Below are 23,181 nucleotides of genomic sequence, written 5' to 3'. Positions count from 1 at the left end.
ATGAGAACTCTTTTAATGTAAACAGTGTAATTACTTGTAAAGAACTGTCTTGAGAATAATGACATAATTCTGAATCATTTCATTTATTTAGCAAGGAAACTAAACCACACAGGGTCTGGCTGAACAAATACATACTCTGTCCTAAGCAGTGGTGAGTGGTAGGGTGTGCACGGATGAGCAGATATAACACCTTTCCAATAAACACCATTATTTTAGTGTGGAGAACTTCAATATGGTACGCCAGTGCTCTGTGGGAACAGAAAGAGGCTATTTTTATGACAGCATAACTGTGTTCAGTCTTTTTTATGCATGTAACTACTACAGCATAAAAGATATAGGTTTATCTACCATATCTTACTCCTGTTCATATAAATGGGTTGAAAATTCTTCCTTTCTTCTTTCCTTCCTCCCTTCCTTCCTTCTTTCCTTCCTCCCTCCCTCCCTCCCTCTTTCCTTCGTTCATTCCTCCCTGCCTCCCTCCTTGCCTCCCTCCTTTCCTTCCTCCTTTCCTTCCTTCCCTCCCTCCCTCCTTCCTTCCTTCCTCCTTTCCTTCCTTCTTTCCTTCCTTCCCTTTCTCCCTCCTTCATTCCTTCCTTCCTTCTCTCCCTCCTTCCTTCCTTCCTTCCTCCTTTCCTTCCTTCTTTCCTTCCTTCCCTCTCTCCCTCCTTCCTTCCTTCTTTCCTTCCTCCCTTCCTTCCTTCCCTCCTTCCTTCCTTCCTCCCCTGCCTCCTTCCTTCCTTCCTCCCTCCCTCCCTTCTTCCCTCCCTTCCTTCCCTTCCTCCTTCCTTTCCCTCCCCTTCTCTTCCCTTCCCTCCCCTTCCCTCCATTCCTTCCTCTTTTCCTTTCCTTTCCTTTCCTTTCCTTTCCTTTCCTTTCCACTCAACTCTTTCTACTGGAAAGAATCAGTTTGATTTCTTATTATATCTGGAACTCATGTCCCATGTGAACCAAGAAGTCTCCCTGGAAGACATGCTGGGTCTTTCAGGGCTTCCCTATAGGGATTCCTTCTACAGAGTCAGAAAACTCTGTGCCTTTAATGGTGATTACACTTCACTTGATTCAGCCTTGTCCTCTATCAAAACCCCACTTCCATTTCAGCAGTTTGGACAACCTTATTCAGCTGAGACAGCCAGCTTTGGGCCTAGGAGATAGAGACATTTCTGAAGGTTCAGCTCTGGAGGCAAGAGTGTTCCAAGTGCTCAGGCCTTGAGACCTCAAGCCTCCCAGACTTACCCATGGGCTCCTGATGCCACAAGGCCATCTCAGTTAGTAGTTACCAGATTTGAGCCTTGGGAGTGTAGAGTAACGGACCCAAAATAAAAATTTAGTGGAAAAATTGGAAATAGTCTGGAAACGTGGGTTTATACTGCTTAAAAATGAAATGAAAGTACTGAAAATGCCAATGAACTCACCGAAGAAATGAGTTTCACTGCTTGATTCTTGTATCAGTCTCAATCCACCTGCGATTCAGTTGAACTTACGTTTTGAAAAGCTGTTCTGGTAAGAATCTAAACTTTTTAATTACTTCCCCTGTGTTTCTAGGGAAATGAATAAACGTCTGACAGAGGAGCAAGCGAAGAAAACCTACGATCGAGCAATTAAATTAGAACAAGAATTTGGAGAATATTTTACAGGTATGTTTTTATTAAAAACAGTTTCTTTTCCCCAAGATACAGTCTTTTATTGCAAAAGAACTGGATCACCTCTGTCTCTGGCCTAGAGTGTTATCAGTATAGTGTGCCCATAGTAAGGACTCCTGGCTTGAGACTGCTGTTTCCCTGCAATTCAGAAGCAGATGAGACATTCAACTCCTCAAAAATTTGATGCCCTGAAGGAATATCTGGGCATGAATTTGATTCCTTCCCTTACCCAAAACTTCATTAAACAAAGTCAGTAAAAATGTTGCGTCATTGCATTTGTACAGACCAAAGAATTCCTCTCTAGCTCAAGGCAAGAGCTTAAGCTATGCCTCATGGGAGGGAAAGAAAAAGGCATGTTCTTCCTGACTTGGAAAAGAGCAAGATTTAAGACCTTCTCTGGGTCCCAGCATTTCCTTTGAGCAGCTTTAGGCAGCTCCCTACTCAGGGGGCTGGTATTTGTGGCTAACACTCAGAAGCCCCTGTTTGTCCCTCCACAATGCTGACAGTCCACGTATTCTGAACTGCAGTTCTAGATTCCTGCTGGTGGGACAAGGAATTTAAGGGTATAGACATTGCTTTGTGTTGCAGTTGCTTTATCCTCTGTCAGCCTGGGCCTGATCTAGTTAACTTTTGCAGCCGAGAATGAGTTTATTATAACCGTATCAGGGAAAGAATAAGCCGTAAATCTGCTGGTACTCATTACTGCAGTAGCTTCTACATCCAACTAAATGTAAAGCTTGACTTGCAACAGTGGGAACCTACCATGCTGCCCTTCCCTAGGGCAGAACTGCTTGATCCCTAAACTAACCTAGCTCAGTCTTACTACAAGCAGTGGGATGGATGCCTGCCATGGGGAGGTGCCATTGGTTTGAGCTTAGTTGCCATCTGCAGGGGTATGACTTTTCCATAATGAACATGACAGTGTATTACTTCCCATTTAATCAGTATCTATAAGTACATTGAAACTCTGCTGACACTGGATGCTGTAGAATACATCAATTAAAAGAAATATCAATATGTTTTCTCTACTGCAGCTATTGTCCAAGGAGATAGCTTAGAAGATATATATAATCAATGCAAACTTGTAATTGAAGAACAATCTGGGCCTTTCATCTGGATTCCTTCAAAGGAAAAATTATAAATTAGCCACTGCACCTCTGATTATGACGGGAGAATATTTAGAAGAAAACTATAATATACTATTTGGAGGCTTTCCTGTTTTTGTTGCATTTATGTTCTTTGCAGTCAATGTGAATTTTGATGAATGTACAACACAAAGTGTTTGAAGCCATGAAGGACACTGATGGGTCAAAGGGTAGGAACAAAAAGACTTCTACCATAAAAAGCAAATCTGTTGTGTGCTCAGAGCACCAGTTGTAGGTATAAACTTCTGACATGGAGACCCTCTGTCAAGGGGAGCTAGCCACCTCCTGTGCCCATGCGGACATCCTGATCGATTCCAATGGCTGAGCTCAGTGTGTTGATTGCTTTAAAGAGAAGCTCCCAGCTCTTGAACCTCATATAGGGCTTGATCCTGCAAGGCGCTCAGCACTTGACCCCAATTCTTACACGAGTAGCCTGTTGACTTGGAGTCACTTGTGATCCTTCCCTGTGCCGTTCAGTCCCATCAGTTCCAGTAGGACTATTCATGTGCTCAAAGCTAAGCACAGGCTTAAGTATTTTGCTAGATCAGGGCCACATGCACCTTGCAAAATCAAGCTCAGAGGACTTGGTCCACTTCCCACTGAAGTCACTGGAACAACACTCGTTGACTTCACTAGGAGGTGGGTCCTATCCTAAGCTTGTCATTGCACATTTGTAGTTGGTACACCTCGACTTTGGTAACTATGCACATGTTTTGAGTTTTGAAACCAAGTCAAGCATTTCTTTTTTCCCCCTTTGGAAACACTATTGCATCAGGAATTAGTTACAATATAGTTTAATGGAGTTTGAGGGTGGGAGAGGATGGAAGCATTTCACATCACACACACGTGCACGCAAACACATTCCCATGTGGACACACACATGTATGAGGATTCACAGCACCTATGTTGACAAGGAGGGATACAACTGGGAAAAGCTTTAAAATTTTTGATTGTCTATTTTATCATTTATATTGATAGAAGGCACTTAAAGATGGAATAATTTATAAAAATAAAAATATATTGATGTATAGAAACTAATTTCTATAGGTAAAAATGTTTTTGTGAGATATTTTGTAAAGATTAATTGAAAGATTAAATATTTACACCCTTGTGCGACTGTAAAATGTAAAGAGGACCATCAAGTTGCATTATCCCTTTTTTTCCGTAACAGATTCTCTATTGCTAATGACAAGCAAGATAATTCCTTAAATTCTAGTTGTCATCTTGTTTTTCTCTCAACTTAATCCTCTCCCTTGCCTCTATTTAATCGTGACAAACTCCTATGGAAAGATCTCTTGAACTGATGGCCCTCTAGGACCTTTTCTAATCACAAAAGGATAATGTATCTTTAAACTGAAGTGGATGATTTGTCAGTGCTTGAATGCAATTAATAACTTCTCTCTTGGAGGGAGTCACACTTCACCCCCAGACAGTTTCTGATTCTTCCTGTTTCTTTAAAGGAATTAACAAAAGCATTTGATCTTTCTTCTCTTTGCAGGCAGGCAGGTCAGCAACTAACTTGTATCTTCATTCATTTCACAGTCAACAAGGGTCTTAAAAGCAAAAACTGAGGCAATGGACATTTGTGAGGGATCTGGGGGAAATCTGTGGAATTGCAGTTTGGGGTGCACGGAAGGGGAGAAAGAGGCATTTTTATCTCGCTTCACATTGCCCTTCCTTTGTATATTGACACCATTCTTCACTCTGACACAAGGGGACAACTGCAGGAGATGATATGATTGCAAACTGAATTGCCTTTGCTGCTGCTGGACCAAGTTTCCTGTAAAACCCACCACTCGCCTGCCTGCTTCGCCGCAGGAGTCCAGTGCTTCTTAGCTGGTGGCTTCAGTAACCCTAATGCTTAAGGACATTTTAAGGGCAAACGCTAAATAGACTCCTCAGTTACTTGTCTATTTGAAGCTTACATTTCTACTCCCTGTCAAGTGGACAGGTCCATCCAGCCAACCTCCGCGGACAGCGCGACTCGCTGGATGTTTGCAATAGAGCCACCAGCAGTGATGGGGTTAAAAACATGGGCATTTTAGTGGCCCTAAGGCGGCCTCTGACTTACTGCCCAACTATGGTAACTTTGAGAAGTTCACACTTCTGTAACTACTATTTTACTTGCCTGGCCAGCGCAGATTCATAACAAAGGGTTTCAGTTGAGTCTCTAAAAGAGCTTTGTAAACCAGAAGGGCTAGAAACCTTTATTTTTACAAAATATAAATGAATGAAAGGTTGGATTTTGGATAATTCTGCAGAAATCCACAGAGTGACCCCAGATCTTCGGAAGCCATGGACTTTTCCATGCTGGCAAAGTACTATTGCCCCAGGTTGGGAAATAGCCCACCAGACCTGAAAAAAACACAACAAACAAGTATCCTAAAGCAGGAACCTAACTCTGATTTTCAACTCTGTTTTTAAGCAATCAAACACATCTGCTTTTTTGTTTCTTAGTTCAGCATGCAGCCTTTTACGGTACTATCCTACTAGTAACTGTTTTGCTTTGTCATGTGCTGTGCTTTACGGTGAACAGTAACACTATGGCTGAGTACAATCAATTTTTCCATCAGTCCTTGGTTACTGTAGTAACATTATTTATTTTCCCCTGTCTGTTGTTTGTGCTTCCAGTTTAGAGTTGCCATTGCACTTCTTTTTTTTTTTCTTTTCTTTTTCCTTTTTGGGGTTTTTTTTTTTTGTTTTGTTTTGTTTTTTAAATAAAACCTATATTTAAAACCAAATCACCAAGAGAAGCAGTGAGAGCTCTTATTTCCCTTAGGACTTGTACTCCCATTTGTTTTGTGCATTGACGTTTTGCGTTCCATGTTTCAGCATCCTCAGAGCTGCAGTTCTATTTTGCATTGCAGCTGTTCAGATCATGCTGGATGGTAGTGGGAGGAGGAAGAGAAACATAAGATTCATGCAGAATTACGTCTGGTGCAAAATAAATACCAACCCATACAAAGTCCAAACTCACAACCCACAGCAATTGGCACCTGAGACCATATTGGTGCTAACACAGCTTAACATAATCAGATCCCTTTTCTGTCCATACAAAAGACTTGCAAGTGTCTAAACATGAGACAAATGCAAATGCTGGACCCTTTAGGAAAAGTGCCAGATCACACCCCTGGTGCTATTTCTCATGTTCTGGCACAGTGTGTAGCACCATAGGGTCTAAGCAGAACCAAAATGATCACAGCTTTCTGTCCACCCATGAATGATCACAATGACATCTTGCTAGCTTTGTGCAGATGTGCAATATTACAACCTATTTATTTCTCCTTGCCACAAAACACCTTCCATGCACTGACTCATGGAGAGCTTGCCAACAGGGCTCAGTGACACGGCACTCTTTACTGGTCTTACGGTCTGACCCTCAACCAGTGACAGTGCCTCTTTCTTGCTTAATTCCCCCTTCCTGCAGAGGTACCCTGTCCATGCTAGCACTTTGTAATTTCTTTGGTAGTAAAGGCTGTTTCTAGATAAATATTCTGTGCTGTAATTGTGTTTGTAGCTAGCATGGTTTGATGCTCCGGTGTGGATAGGGTCCTAGGAACCACTCTGTGAAAGTCAAGGGTAAGAAATCTCTCCGTTGCACTGAAATTTCACATCCTTATCCTGGAGAGCAGTGTGGAACCTGAGCTAATAACCACTACGAGCCAGCGACAGTGTCCTAGTTATCCACCTACCTACTTATACTAGGTTTCTATGGAGCATTTGTTGGTGTTACACTTTGGCTGTTACTTGCTCAGTCAAATTGTATTTTTCTTTTGGTTTCCTTATATTTTATTCTTTGTTCTTCAATTTGTATCCATGATCGGAGGATTCAGTGAGTGACAACACAGAAGGGTATTTGTAGGAAAAAACAGTGTTCATGGATAAAGTCTCAATCTTCTCTTTAAGCTGCAGATTCAAAGCCATAATATCTGCCGTGTTCAGAGAAAGTGGTCTCTTATCCTTCACAGCTTTGATTCTCAGCTTTTTTTCTCTTTAACATTTTGTCTGCCATGTTATGCATGCGGTTCACTGTGCAACTGCATTCATGTGTTCAAGCCCATGCCTTGGTGGAATAAACGTATTTTCCTATTCCATTAAAAATCAGACATCTTGTCAATTAGTTCAGAATAATGAGGTTGTCTTTATGTAAAAATAAGGGTTACCATTCCAGGTCACAAACTAGCATCAAGGCTAACAGCAAATAACATCTAAAATCAATTCAGCATACAGCTAACCTAGATCCTCAGCTGGTGTAAATCACGGTCACTCCACTGGGGGAGTTGGACCAGATGATCTTTAAAGTCCCTTCCAGCCCAAGCCATCCTATGATTCAGTGATGGATTTCAGTGGAGCCCATCCCATTTACACCACCTGAAGCTACACATCTGCCCTCCCCATTACACCTATTTTTAGCATTACTGTAAAACACCAAGGCCACAGGATTAAACAGTAGCTCAGCTCTTTCCATCGTTATCTACTGCTTACATTATTGCAGCACCCAGAGGGTCAAGTCACAGACCAAGATCATTTTGAGGTAGGGGCTGTGAAATTTCTGAACAAAAAGATACCCTATGGGTCAAATGCTATGGCCAGATTTTCAGAAGGCTTCAGCCCCACTTACATCTCACCAAGAGCAATAGGTACCACTACCCCTTTTGAGACTCTGTCTCTAAGGTGAGGAGCTTTAGATGTGATCCATCATCCCTCACACTGCATTAGCAGCTTATGGCCCTGACCTACAGCTCAGGCAACTTGCTCTGGTGTAAAACAGCATTTCTGGGGATGGGTGGTAGCCAGCATCCTAGGCAAGGTATTTTGGGGAAAAATAAAAGAAAAAAGGAAAAAAAAAAAAGGAATTAAAAAGGCAACACTGTTGGCTCTTAGTGGGATAGCAACCTTTTAATTTCTGGATTTGTGTTCCTCGATTGGAATCGGCCGCTCTGAGTCTCCGAGTGCAGCAGCCTGTGCTCTGCAGGCTGCTCCATCCGGCACGCTGGCCGGCGCGCGTCTCTTGAGCAGGATGTTTCTCAGTCCAGCTGTAGTGTGGGGTACTCAGAATCTGAACTGGAGTTTACAGAATACCCTTGTCCAGCTTACACTCCTGTTATGTGTAAATACTCTCGCGCATCCATTCCACTTGTGTAAAGAATAAAGCACACACGATTATAAAAATTACGATGTATATTTCATACTAGCTGTGTCCTTGCTTATTTATTCCGGTCCAAGCTCTCAGCTGTGGTTCAGTTGTAAATGCTTGATAGAGTGTTTATAAATATGTCATGAATTTTATTATAAAATATTAATATTAAAGCATTTTTACACTTTATAGCAAATGGCTTCTTCACAAGGCATAATTTGTCTTTTTTCCTTAAATATAGTAGAATAGTAGAAGAGGATGAATATGCTCTCAATATGTCCTGAGACACATCGGTCACACAGGACATTCCTGGTTTCAGAAATGATTGAGGATGCAGAAACTTTTCTCTTTCTTGCACTTTTTCTTTTCCTTTTTGACTCACGTTGCCATGAAAGTTGCCACCAAGAAGATTCTCTCTGGTGAAGCACTGCCCCTTCCTCCTTACCGCACTTCTGCTGTGTACTGGGCATCGTCAGCACCGTAGTGAATAATCATCAGAATATTTCTCTCAAATAAAGAATTGTTCCATGTTTCTGACATCACAGCACAGCCACTGGGATAAGGACTGCCTGTAACAATTACATGCTTGTGAGCAGCTTAGTGGAGCATAAACTCACTTGTGCTATGGGCTCCCAACAGCCTAGGAACCTTTGGCCATCCCAAAGGCAGACTTGTGGGCTCCAGAGAGGCCACATGGACATTGTCAGTCACTGGCAGAGGCAGAAACATGACAGGGGCATTGCTTTCAAGTCTGCACAGGACCACAGAGCCTCCATATGGCTCCGGGAGCCACAACTGACTCCATAGGGAGAAAAACTCTGTCCATGGAGTTTTATGTGCGCAATCACAAGGATGGTTAATCATCTAAACATTCACTGTGGTGCTTTAGACTTCTCCAGTAGATTTAGGAGAGGGAGAGAATCCAAACAACAATTCCCATTGATATGCAGATGAGCACAACTTAGGGAAAAAGAAACAAAAGCAAGTTGGTTTTGAGATGCCAGCCTGTTTACTGACAGGGTTTTCAAAGCAAAGTTACTGCTCCAACAAGCTTGGCAACAACCTGAATCTGTTTTCCTGAGCGACACTGTACAAAGCGGTCTGTAGGCGGGCTCTTCATTGCAGAGCCCCATCTCTTATTCTATGGGGTTTGTGTGGCAAGGTGTTGGGAGCAGGGAGGCTACAGGGGTGGCTTCTGTAAGCAGGTGCCAGAAGGTTCCCCCAGACAGAGCCAATGCCAGCCGGCTACAAGACAGATCCAACACTGGCCAAGGCTGAGCCCATCAGCGATGATGTTAGTGCCTCTGAGATAGCATAGTTAAGGGGAAATAAACCCTGCTCAACAGCAGCCTAAGAGAGGTGAGAGAATGTGAGAGCAACAGCCCTGCAGACACCCAGGTCAATGAAGAAGGAGGCCGGAGGTGCTCCAGGCACCAGGGCAGAGGTTCCTGGTGTCCAACCAAGATCAACCCACCACACTTATTAAACAACTTTCCTCTTCATCCTATTGCTAGGCAAACCTGAGCTAATTCCCCAGACTGGGTTCTGCAAAAACAAGAGAAAGCTGGAAAACAATCTTTATTACATGCCCAGGAAGCAGGAAATAGTTAAAATTGCAGGAATCCAAACATGCTGAGGCTATCGATTCAGGCAGTGGTGGCAGCCGCTGCCAGCCTGTTGCCCTGAATGGTCATCTTGTCTCATTCACCCCACTGCCTTTTAAAGGTCTCTTCACACAGCCAGCCAAATGTCTGGACTCAGCTGTCAAATCACACCCATGTGGCTTTAAAGACACCGTGTCCCAGTTTGAAAAGTTTTGTGGGACCAGAGCTGCATGGTAGTCCTGCAGTACTTCTATGTGCGGTGAACTAAGTGTTCTAATCCATCTCGGGAAGGTCATTTCAGACTGATTTTCAAGGGAATTTAGGTATCCATCTGGCATCAGCGAGTTATTCATTGCACTGTAATGATGGCATTTTATAGCTGGCACACAGCAGCACAATGACACCTGGGTCCCTATGTCAAGAATAGGAGAGCAGGAAAGTGCAGATTAGTTTCTAAATCTCTGCGCACACATCAGGTCCTCATCCCCACCAGCAATCCATACAGCAATCAAACATCTCAGACAAGGCAAGGTTACCATAATAGCCCTACCAGAGCAGAACTCACCAACAGCACCATTATAAAGCCCATTGCAAGGAAGGTGATGCCGTGGCTGCTTGGGTTGGTTGTCACCATTAAAACATGTCACTAGTAAAGCAACCACAGCTGAACTGGTCTATAGACCAGTTTGGAAAGCTGTGAATAAAAGCAGAGCTCCCCTGCTCAGAAGAGGAGGGCTCTGGATGACACCCGCAGTCTCTTGCTGATGGAGATGGTTCCTCCCAACACTCTGGGGAGGGACCTAATGGTGCCAAATATCCCAGGGAAGCAGAGCACGGTGCCTTGATACCATTTTAGTCAGTGAAGAAATTGCAATGCTCACTGCAGAAGCTCATTAACTACAGTCAACTGCTCATTAGCCCTTGATCTAAGCAGAAGCAGGTGGTGGCAACCAGGGAAAATGAATTAGGTCTAATATGTCATCAGTGTAATAGTAATAGGGTTGTTATAACATCAGTAGAAAAGCAATACACAGCTGGCTCCTCAACTACACCAGCTGATTAACTGATGTCTCAGGCTGAGCAACTAGCCTGAATTTGAGGGCTTGCTCTGGTTTGTATGGATAAAGAGCGTCTATCTAAGCCTCTTATGAATTCCCTTCCACACAGCGACTCCCTGACACTGACAAAGACTTTGCCTTGCAGTAGAGTCTAGAAATGCAATAGGATATCAGATATAAATTGCAATTTGCAGATGTCTTTAAGCTGCTGAACTCTGGGATATGCTTTAAACATGTAAGAAAAGCACAAAGGTGCTGGGAACCTGCAGTTAAATCCACCCCTAACAACAGCTCACATGAGGTCCCAGACTGCAGCAGAAACTCACCAGCAGCATCACCAGACCCTGTCTGATCTCCGCCTGACCTACCTGCCCCAGCAGGCTGGGCTGTGCAAAGATCACACCAGACTCCAAGGAAACGTCATCTTTAAGGTCTTCTTGCCACCTTCTCCCTTTTTCCCAAGAGAGGGTGTTGCCGCTGTGCCATCTGCAATAACAGATGGTCAAGGGGATGTTCATTGTCTTCTAAGTCAAAGCACAGGCTTAATTGTCACAGTCATCACCATATTTAAGCACTGAGAGTGTCAAACCTGTGTCAAACACCCATTTCTTGCTCTCTGCTTTAACAGGAAGTATTTAAAATGCTGTCAACTCAATGACTCACAGAATGAATCTAAAGGGTCTGAGGGCAAATGCTTGTCTTACGTTCCTGTCATTGCCTGTACATGGTAGAGGTTTGGGACAGGCTTTGCAGGATACAGGATTCACAAAAGCACCCTTTGTACTCCTCTGGTGGTGTATTTATTGGCTATGTTCTGCCTGCCTGGATGTGATCTGTTGGGAGTCACTTGCTGAGCAATGGCAGTACACCTCTAGTGAAATATAAGTGTTTTCTAAGCTTTTAACTCCTCATCTGTAAATAATCCTTCTTTAATAGAGCTGGATTTGCTGGAGGTAAGAACGCTTATCAGTTTACAATATAATCTCACAGGCAGCGTATCCAAAACCCCTTTCGTTCAATAGACACCACATCGTCCTATTTTAGTGATACCAAATGGGAAGGAAAACACTATTCTGAGGCTGTGTCTGCTAAACAGGGAAATCCCTGCAGATAAGCAGCTCTGAAGCAATTGACAGGAGCATTCCCAACTAAACAGGCTTAGGTGTTCGCCTGAGCTTAGTCCATAGTGGAACTGGATTTGGTGAATGGGTGCAGAGCATGGAGGTGAGGTAAGTGGATAGTGCCTGAGCTGTCTGGATTCAGGATGGGAACTCATCAACTATAGGAGGTACAGAAGTGAGGCCATAGGTCTCATACAGAGCTGACGGAGGTGTGGGAGTGGGGAGGTCTCACATTATTCAGTGCCTGCTTCCCTCCATTAACCAGCAGAGTTACAGATGGAGGATAACAGGTCACTAAGCATAATGTTAAATAGGGCAAACACCAATTTCAATGCATTAAAGAACCTCAAGTAAAACACTAGGGACCAGGCAAGCAGCAATGCATAGTCTTATGGAAGAAGTCAGTTGTTAATGGAGCCTTTTCTCATGGAGACAGATCCCCAGTGACCACAAATTTCTGCCCTAAATATAGTAACTGCCTTCCCTTAACCAGGAATCGAGGCACCAGTGTGTACCTGAGAGCGACCCATGCAGCCAAGACACAATCTCACTGCTCTATACCCAGTACATAGAATCATAGAATCAACTTGGTTGGAAAAGACCTTTAAGATCAAGTTCAGCCTTCTCCATATCACTACCAAGCCCACCACTAAACCATGGCACTAAGGGCCTCATCTACATGGTGTGTGAACACTTCCAGGGATGGTGATTCCAGCACCCAGAGCCCATAAACTCTGCAACATTTGGATTCTCACACTCTAGCAGAGAACTCTTTTACAGGGCAGCTCTTCAAGGTTCCTCAAGTAGGTACCCAGGCATTATGTACCCATCACAGCCCAGCCCAGGATAAGGAATGCATACAACAGGTTTTCTATATAGCTGTCAATGCAATAAAAATAGTATCCCACTGGATCTCTCAGCCTGGCTTAAAGCTTTTGGGAAGAAAGGGGAGCATACACACATAGGCAATGGTATATCATGGGGGGTTTGCCACCTTTGCTGGAGCAGAGTCATAGAATCATAGAACAGTTAGGGTTGGAAAGGACCTCAAGATCATCCACTTCCAACCCCCTGCCATGGGCAGGGACACCTCACACTAAACCATCTCACCCAAGGCTCTATGCAACCTGGCCTTGAACACTGCCAGGGATGAAGCATTCACAACTTCCCTGGGCAACCCATTCCAGTGCCTCACCACCCTAACAGGAAAGAATTTCCTCCTTATATCCAATCTAAACTTCCCCTGTTTAAGTTTTAACCCATTACCCCTTGTCCTGTCACTACAGTCCCTAATGAAGAGTCCCTCCCCAGCATCCCTATAGGCCCCCTTCAGGTACTGGAAGGCTGCTATGAGGTCTCCACGCAGCCTTCTCTTCTCCAGGCTGAACAGCCCCAACTTCCTCAGCCTGTCTTCATACAAAGATATGTCATCAGAGCACTGGAGGTACAAGTTGCTTAGGAATTAATTTTCTTGATATCAGCTAGAGCTAAGTCTTCCCAAGCCTCACACAGAGACAGACAAAGATTTATATTTGTCCTCAGTGATGCTTGCTGCCCGTTTCAGGTATGATTAGGGAATCCATCTCTACATGATGTGTGCCCACGGTGCAAGGAAGTAATAATGCCACCTCTCACTACCCCGCTATCTGCACGAACTCTATTGTGCCAGGACAGCGTAGGCAAGAAATGATTTAAACCACCTTTATTGCTATTTTTTAGCCTAGAGGTGCAAGTGCAGGCAGGGAACAAAGAAAAATTATAGGAGAGTGATATTTCATTGCAAAGGCAGTAACAAATGTCTTTGCTTGAGCAAGGATAGGAAAGGTACAAAGAATGTGGAGGTGAGGCAAAGAGAAGAAGCTGGTAGCAGAGGAAGGGGTTGGCCATGCACAAAGAGGAAGGGGCCTGTGAAGCCAACATTTGCAGAGCCTGAGGACACTGTCCGAAGTCATATCAAGTCTAGAAATGCTCACAGGGGGCATTAGCCTCTCAGGACAGTATTTCCTTATGCTTCAAGAATCACAGAATCACAGAATGGTTTGGGTTGGAAGGGATTTACAGATCATGTAGTTCCAAGCCCTTGCCATGGGCAGGGACACCTTCCACTAGACCAGGTTGCTGATTAACCAGGGTGGGCAAGTACGGCAACCAGAAACCCCCTCCTTAGAAATAAGAGGGGCTACAAAGCCTCACTACTTAATCTAACACACCAAGATTCACTCCAAACAGCAGCTGTGATGCTCATGCCTGGCTCATGGGCTTCTCCATGCAACGGGTCTGTTCATCTCTTTGGCTTGACTTGCTCTCAGGTGTTGCTGGACAAACAGTTCACAGTACTTGCAGGTGACGGGTGTTGTCTCCACAAGCACTGTCCTGACCATAGCGACAGCACCATTTCCATCAGGAACGGAGGGGTGATATGGAAAAGCTGCAAGAGGTCAAGTCCCATATGTGTTATGAATGCCCACATTGGGCAATGCTTTGGAAACTGGGGGAAAGGAGAAGGGGAAAAGGGCCATCATATCTTTCCTGATTTTGCCCTATCCTAGTACTCTTGAGATGGAAGTCTGCAAGTTCTTTGAAAATCTTTCAGCCTCCCTTTTACATGAGCAAAGCTTTACAGGTACTGCATTGACACATTAAATCACATTCATGATGGAATGGGGCCGAGACAATGTGCTAAGCATGTCTGCTCTTCCTGTGTCAAGGCACCTACCTTTTCTTCACTAACACATACTTCTTAACACTTCATGCTATTCCCATAGGTCTACAGGTTACACAGCAGCACTATGGCTCACATTAAACAACTCACTGCCCTAAACACATCCTGATCAGTGGGGACAAGAGAGAAAAGGAAAAAGTAGTATAAGAAGTCAAAGGGTTGGTGCAGCCATGAAAAGCTGACTCAATGACAGCATCAAGGATGTAATGAGAGATACCCTAAATCCACTCCTTCCCAGTGACTTACAGCACTGTATCTTCAGTGGCTACTGACCCTGCTGGTCCTGGGACATGTGTCAGAACTAACTTACACAGCCAGAATTAAACAGGAGGATGATGGTGATGATGATGATGGTGGTGATGATGATAATAATAATGATATCAACAACAGCAAAAATAAAGATTTTCTGCCCAGTTTGAAATGTCAAGGGTCCGGCTACGTGCCAAAAAGAGACGGAAAGTTGAATGTACTTGAACTTTTCATGGAGAAATAATGCCTCCAAAATGTCAGTTCAAAAATGTCACGTATTTTGACATTCAGGGCTTGCAATACATCATTTCAGACTACAGACCACAGAAAACCCATATTAGCTGGTGGTTGGTTTTCTTCGGCATAAAAACACCTTAAAAAAAATGTGTCTTTTGGTCTAGCTAAAATTGGCTTAGATAAACCTAAAAGCTAATGGGAAAACATAAAATGTTTGTTCCAGACAGTGTGACCAGATTTGCCCAGACCCTTGAGAAGTTTCCACAGTGGAATATGAAGTTTATTATGTGATATGGGCACTCACTTGACAGAGAGAGAGATTTGTGAGCCATTAGTAAGAGATCATACCATACACTTACAAAGATCAATTCCCATCCAGCAGTGAAAGTAGGAGAAAAATGACAAATGGGTTATAGAGCAGGGATTAGAGATTTTGACCACCCAAATGTTAATGTGTGTTTGAAAACTGATCTGGAACTAAGTAAATCTGAGAAATAGGAAGCATCCAAAAACCTTCCTCCTTCTCAAACACATATTGAAGGTTTTTTTCTACTGATTAATGCTCATGAGAGAATCATTTTAATTGCATATTTCAAATAACTTGTGTTTATACCAGCAAATAGGAAGTGCTGCAGAACTAGAAATGAAGGACGAGGAGATAGCTCAGAGAAAATTGTATGGATGTTTTTCAAGTTGTAGGAAAACCAGCTCGAAGCTGATGAAACAGAGGAGCTGATAGAAACCTTCCATCCATGGTGATAGCCCAGGGAGACTGCAGGACACACAGAATGAATTACGAGATAGCAAACAGCATTCAGGTAAGGGGAGGTTAACAGTAAACCAAAATCTATGCGAGTGGGAATTAACTTGGTGGAAACCAGCATGATCAAAAGAGGAAGGGATGACAATGGAGAATTAGTCTGCCCAGAAATGGGTCTGTTTGAAGTATAAGCCTTAGAAAAAGACTCACCAAAACTTGGTGTGCTGAGAGGACTGACACTCTTTATCTACAATATGCCGTTATCAAAATGCCTTCAAAACCTTCAGAGGACACCACACACGAATGCCTCGCTGTCTGGTAAACAGCTCTGAAATGGTTTCAGAGCTATGAATTTTCACTTGCCCATTTTTTCCATCCAGGAATCCAACAAACCTTCCCATAATCCTTGTCCAACAGGCAATATGCCTAACATGATGCTACAGATACAACATCTTACACAACTGGAGATACTTACAGCAGTCAAATCTACTGTTTTGCCTCTGTCTCTCCCCAGCCTAGACCCTGGCCTCTTACTAAGCTTCCTATACAACATGCACCACTTGCACAAACAGTCTGAAGCAGCTAAAAGGTTTCTTCCAAAATGGGAGTGTGTATTTGAAGTATTCATCTTTATCACCTCAGTCACTTACAATGGCCTATAGCACTAAGCATTAAGCACTGATAGCTAAATGAAGGAATACATTTTTTGTCCATAGTCAAAGCAAGCTCCTGTCCCATGACACAACCCCAGGTAGAACCACAGAGCAGTGGCTGCTCAATGAAGGACTCTGGCCCTATAACTTCTCATCTTAAGAGTGCTCTCTTTAACCCAAATTCCCTTTGTTCATAGAATCATAGAATAGTTAGGGTTGGAAAGGACCTCAAGATCATCCAGTTCCAACCCCCCTGCCATGGGCAGGGACACTTCACACTAAACCATCCCACACAAGGCTTCGTCCAACCTGGCCTTGAACACTGCCAGAGATGGAGCATTCACAACTTCCCTGGGCAACCCATTCCAGTGCCTCACCACCCTAACAGGAAAGAATTTCCTCCTTATATCCAATCTAAACTTCCCCTGTTTAAGTTTTAACCCGTTACCCCTTGTCCTGTCACTACAGTCCCTAATGAAGAGTCCCTCCCCAGCATCCCTATAGGCCCCCTTCAGGTACTGGAAGGCTGCTATGAGGTCCCCACACAGCCTCCTCTTCTCCAGGCTGAACAGCCCCAACTTCCTCAGCCTGTCTTCATACAGGAGGTGCTCCAGTCCCCTGATCATCCTCGTGGCCTCCTCTGGACTTGTTCCAGCAGTTCCATGTCCTTTTTATGTTGAGGACACCAGAACTGCACACAATGCTCCAGGTGAGGTCTCACAAGAGCAGAGTAGAGGGGCAGGATCACCTCCTTCGACCTGCTGGTCACGCTCCTTTTGATGCAGCCCAGGATACGGTTGGCTTTCTGGGCTGCGAGCGCACACTGAAGCCGGCTCATGTTCATTTTCTCATCGACCAGCACCCCCAAGTCCTTCTCCGCAGGGCTGCTCTGAATCTCTTCTCTGCCCAACCTGTAGCTGTGCCTGGTAACAGCTGTAGCTGTTACTGTCTCCTTGTTGGAGAAGGTAACTCTGAACATCCCATATACTCATCATTGCCTCTGAATTTAGCAGCAAGCAGTCCATCTTACATGTGAGAGATGTTTCTCCTTATTCAGCAAAGATTACCCATAGGATTCCCCCACTCTGACTGCAAATCCCATAACTTAAAGACTATACTTCAAAAGGGTTCACAATCCCATAACACCTCTAAGCCAAGCAAATCTGCTTTTGCACGCTGAACCCAGGCATGTTTTCTTAGCTGGTTCTTCTTCCTCTTGTATTATAGTCATAACAAATAAGAAATAATAATTGAGAAGACCCCCTTATTTCAAATTTATAATCTGAGGTCACCATGCAACAGTACCATAAATTTGGAGCTCAGCATTTTCCAGACATAAAGGCGGATAAAAAGATGCTAAAGACAACATTATAGCAACCTTGTCAGCCGAGCCCTGTAGTCTGTGAGAGTGTGAGGGATGCTGATGGGATTCAAGAAGCTTGAAAAAGGTCTCAAGAAATGTCAGCAGGGTGTGTTGAAAAAGAAGAAATTGAAGATGACAGGCCTAAAAATCTAGCGAAATAAAGATCTGTTGAAACACAAAGTGTCATTTTTCATCAGAGATCAAGTGAAGCTTAGTCTACATGTGTTTGTTCTTAACAACAGTACACTTTTACTGTTTCTCACTTGGTTTGAAAGTGCAATAGTAAGTTTATGTCATTTTCTGCCAAAAAAGATTGCCCAGCAAGCTAATTTTTCAGTCTGGGAGTGCAGTAAAAAACTGCTCTTTACCTATCACATATTTTTAAACTGTTGATGTTTTCAATTAATAACAAAAAGTGTTAGTCACATTTTTAGCTGAGGAAACACAGTCCTGGCTGCTTTCAGGTTCTCTCTTTTGTCAGTGACTGCTCCCCATCAGTGACACATTAGCGCCAAAGCTGCGGGCAGATTTCAAGTCATTTAAGTTCACCAGTGAAACCTGAGAGTAAGAGTGATTAAAATTCTAGTTACAGGCTGAGAACTCATGGTTAAGTGGTAAATGCTCCATCCCTGGCAGTGTTCAAGGCCAGGTTGGACAGAGCTTTGGGCAACATGGCCTAGTGTGAGGTGTCCCTGCCCATGGCCAGGGGTTGGAACTGAATGATCTTAAGGTCCTTTCCAGCCTAAACCATTCTGTGATTCTATGGAACTGTTGGGTTTGTGTTTGTTTGTTTGCTCTGATCCAATATGTATGTCTAAGATCAGTGGGCAGAATGAAAGGAACTTTCCTTCCCTCCCTCATGGACTGGTCCTGGCTGGGTGATCCAAGGCAATTTTGTTTGATGTTTCCTTCTTCCTTGCTCTTTAAAACATCCAGTCTCAGTGAAAATTCAGGACACACTGCTCAGGTGATTCTGTCACCAGAAAACAAGAAGAAGAGAGGGAAGGCATGTGCTGAGAAGATAGTGCCTGAAAGCGTCCCAGGGACTTGCTTGCTCTAGACACTGGTGGAACTGTGCAGTGAAGAACTGATAAACTGAGCGCTGAAACTGCACCAGTACCCACTAGTAGCAATAAGAGGTCGCATGGTCAAGACCTCACCCAGAAGCTTGATGGCTGCTATATGCAGGAATATGTGTACCCGTGATAAACCAGAGTGTTCTCATAAGGGTTTTCCAACTACCTACCAAGCAGCCACATATGTCAGTTTGACCCTGCACTTACGAGTACACAGCTTGGCTTGGGCTCCCAGATGCTGATGAAACCACACAAAACATTGTGTGAATTATCAGTTATTACTAATTACAGCTTGATTCTGTTAACTGCAGAACAGATTATAGAATCACAGAATCATAGAACAGTTTGGGTTGGAAAGGAACTCAAGAACATCCAGCCCCAAACCCCCTGCCATGATCAGGGACACCTCACACTAAACCATGTCACCCAAGGCTCTGTCCAACCTGGCCTTGAACACCACCAGGGATGGAGCATTCACAGCTTCCTTGGGCAACCCATTCCAGTGCCTCAGCACCCTAACAGTAAAGAACTTCTTCCTTATATCCAATCTAAACTTCCCCTGTTTAAGTTTTAACCCATTACCCCTTGTCCTGTCACTACAGTCCCTAATGAAGAGTCCCTCCCCAGCATCCTTATAGGCCTCCTAAAGGTTATTCTTAAGAAATACTGGTTGTGACCTATGTCTCCCCAAAACTCCTACCTAACAATGAAATACCAGACTGCTGGGACTGTCCTTCCATTTTCACTTCTTTCAGCAACAATGTCAGCTAAAGCAGCTGCCTCTCTCAGTCCCTCCATTTTCTGCAAGGCTGGTTCTGACATGAAGGAGCTCCCTGGACTTCACGCCTTGAGAAGAAGCTGGGACAGACTTTATATGCTCTTCAGGTACCTACAAGTGACAAGAAAATGCCCCAGTAAACTTCAGCATCCAACATTTATGATTCATTCCCTTTCCTGGGGCTCAAACATGTTTTTTCAGGACCAAAACATCTACCCAGAACTCTGTTGATGTCACCAAAAGCCCCTGATTCGCTGTTGCCCTCAGAAAAGTACAAGGACTTAGAAAATACCAGCAGGTGCCCATTCGTGCTTGAAACCCAGGGAAAATCAGATAATCTGTGGATGACTAACAAAGGATCTTCTTTGGGGCTGAGCTGGGAATTGAGTCCCATCTGCTGTGCTTGTCCTTGTAGTGTGGCCAGAAAAGACACCCTTCATGATGAGGTTAAATGATGGAAGTGGAGCTGACCTCTAGTAAATATTCTTGTCCCTCCACGTCCTTCAGAAGATTAGGAACACCCAACAGGCTGTGTTTTCAGAGCCAATTGAAAACTCTGCCATCCATAAGCTTTGAAAGTTGTAGGCCACAGGATTACAGGAGAAGTGGAAGCATCTAGTCAGAAGGAGGAAAAAACATTATAATTACATGTAAATAGACAACTATCATAAGTCAACTTATCTAAAGAATCTCCTTGAGGGTTTTTTTTGCATGAATTTTCAATATTCCTTGTAACCTCACATATCTCATTGACATTGCACTCGCAAAGGCTGCCTGCTTTGCAAAGTCTCTAAAAACCTAACACCTCCATAGGGAGAAAAATAATTAAAAATTAAAGAATAGGTCACAAAATACATCTATAACCTGATCCTGAAAGACATTTTCATGCAGCTTTTATAGTGATAAGAGTGCTCTTGTAACTTTAGATCCTTGCAATTCATGCAAGCCAACAGACATCCCTCGTCTCTTGTTTTCCTAGTGGGGCTCTTCATGTGACAGGGTATCTCTTACTGGGTGTTTTCACAAGATCGAGACCACATGTTCAATAGCTTCATTTCCCAGTGACCTCAACAGCTTGTAGCATCTCAAGGACTAGCTGTCTTTGCAGTCCAACTGCTGTTTCAACCTATCTTTGCAGTGACAATGTAATTGCATATGTCCTGCAAGAAATACAGCAGGTACCTCCTTGGTATGCATCACTCAAAGTGTAAAACATAGGCATTCAGGAAAATAAACAGGATTGCAGAAGGACATTACAGAATCATAGAATAGTTAGGGTTGGAAAGGACCTTAAGATCATCCAGTTCCAACCTCCTGCCATGGGCAGGGACACCTCACACTAGACTGTGTTGCCCAAGGCTCTGCCTTGAAATATCTTCACTTCATGAAGACATTCACATACAAATTTTCTCAGCTATTGCAATTGCTGTTTCTTAATTCACACAGGTCATGGGCATTAAAAACCCACAGGCATCTTGGCATTGACCCCTCTGGAGGCAGACTTGATCTGCAGATAGACCAGCCAATGACCACACCACATTTAATTATTAAACCAGCAAAAGTGTCTAAGGACAAGGAGGAGGTGAGCACTGGTCTGGCCTGTCCAACCCTGGCTGTGCCTTTCTCTGTCACCACTGTTTCACCACAAAAATCATGGCACTAATGAGCAGCCTAAGGATGGAAGAGATCCTGTATTTGTGATCCTAACCCATGGCTGTGGCCAAAAATGTGTCAAGGTAGGATTGTATTAGTCTACTGCTAAGCAGCGTGGTCAGAAAGCACATTTCTTAGGTTTATTGAGTTAATTTCAAAGTTAGTTAACACATTCCTTTATTGAAGAATAATGCACAAGACGGTCAGGTTGCCTTTTTCTTTTTTTAGCTGGCACCCAGAGGATGATGTCTTATCTCTTTCTTGGTTGTTTTGGCAACCACTTCTTACCTCTTGCCTCTGGCCACCAGTGAACTGATGTTGTTTCCACCATGGAGCAATCTTGCTATTGAAAAAGCCTGCTGCCTGACTTGCCTGTCTCCTCTCTGTGCTGCTGAAGGCTTAGAGGACAGCTCAACCCTCGATCTTCCTAGGCAGACGATGGACTGAAACTCAGAAAGTCTTGATTCCATTCTGGCTTCTTTCCATATCTCATGTTCCCTATCTGGAACATGCAGATGGTAAAATTACCCTTCCTGTAACAGGAAATTCATGCTTGAGAGATGATGATAAATTGATATGTGATACAGACAAAAGCAAAACCAGAACGATTTCAGGGCTTATTCAGAAGGAAGCCTGAGTTTAAAATTGCCAGTTGTGTAAGATAATGCTGAACAAAGACACACAGTGGCTTCTTACCTTCCCTTGCTCTGTGTGCAAGAGCACACGTCCTAGTGCAATGTCCTTGAACGGATCTAAACCAGAGTTGCATTGGGTCTCAGTTGTATCCATGCTTTTATGCACTGTGCAGCAGAGGGTTTCTGGCTGTCAAAAACTTTCTATCCCTCCCCGGAGCCATTAACTTAGTTACAAAACCAACTTCCACAGAAGCACAGTCTCAGCCTTCAAACACTGAGCACGTTTTACTGAGTATTTATAGGCCAAGCCAACAGATTTGAAATATAATTAACTCTCGCCAGATGTAACATTTTTGTTTTCATCTCAGCACCATCCAAAGAGACGAGAAAATTCTGCCCTTGAAATATTCTGCCACTGAAACAGCAACAAATCTGAGCAAAAGCATATGCAAGCTGATCTAGTCACTGGTAAACTCTTCAGATCGGTATGAGCTGAAGGGATCACCTCAGCAAATATATGGAGTGGCTTTAGAAAGTAAAATCTGATCTGAAGAGCCAAATAGCCATTGCGACTGGAGATGAATTATTAAACAGATTAACAGGGAACTTGCAGAGACACACAGCCTGTACACTTCGGGATGCAGAGCAGAAGAAGCAGCAATGAGATCTTGGGGGAATTTTCTGGGAGCTGAGTCAGCTGGAAATTTCCTGCTGCTTTCTCTTCAGAAGACAGTTTTCCCCAAGGAAAATACACAAAGGGGAAAAATAGAAAAGATGGTGGGCAGGTGTAATATAGCCCTGCCACTTACCAGCTGCTGAGACTTTTTTCTTCCTCTGTGGATGTCTTTATGGAAAACTTCATGAAAGCCATGCACATTTAGATTGACAGATGATGTCAATGTGGGTCACTTACTCTAACTAGCTGGATGCTCAGAGACACACCGGCTCATGCCAGTTGTACGCTTTGGCTCTCACATTCATTTTCAATCACTGCATAGCATTGAGGGAAGCCAAGAGTACATTACGTATGCAAGTCCAATGGCTCCCAGCCTTGGGAGAGTGATGGATATTTCTGTTCCTGCTGTCTGGTGAACAGGGTGAGCAATGCAAAGGTTTCTGTAGCCTTCCAGTAGCCCTTCCCAGAGTGCCCTCGAGGGTGAATAACTCAGTGGCCAAGGCTATTTTTGCACTGTCCTCACAGCATGTAGGAGACAGCCCATAAGACCACATATTTATGGAGGTTTGGAAACAAACGTGCTGGAGAAGCATGTCCAGCATGTGTGGGCTGGAGTGATGGGGCACAGGACAAAGAAACAGGTAAGAAAGAGGGACAGACTCCCTCCAAAAATG

The 23,181-nt window shown here is 43.7% G+C and overlaps 1 protein-coding gene across 7 annotated transcripts in view; it reads left to right on the top strand.

Moving 5' to 3' along the window:
- The window catches only part of DLG2 (discs large MAGUK scaffold protein 2), a 1,029,196-nt gene extending 1,021,204 nt beyond the window's left edge, over positions 1-7,992 (top strand). For all 7 annotated transcript variants that reach the window (XM_065678826.1, XM_065678819.1, XM_065678821.1 and 4 more), the window contains 2 exons: positions 1,543-1,634; positions 2,675-7,992. In XM_065678826.1, the coding sequence (XP_065534898.1) occupies positions 1,543-1,634; positions 2,675-2,781 (199 nt within the window). In that variant the 3' untranslated portion in view covers positions 2,782-7,992. The remainder of the gene's footprint in view (positions 1-1,542; positions 1,635-2,674) is intronic.
- Positions 7,993-23,181: the final 15,189 nt, after the last annotated feature.

This window comes from Lathamus discolor, chromosome 4 (assembly GCF_037157495.1).
Source record: "Lathamus discolor isolate bLatDis1 chromosome 4, bLatDis1.hap1, whole genome shotgun sequence".
NCBI lineage: Eukaryota > Metazoa > Chordata > Aves > Psittaciformes > Psittacidae > Lathamus > Lathamus discolor.
This window is presented reverse-complemented; position numbering and strand designations above follow the sequence as displayed.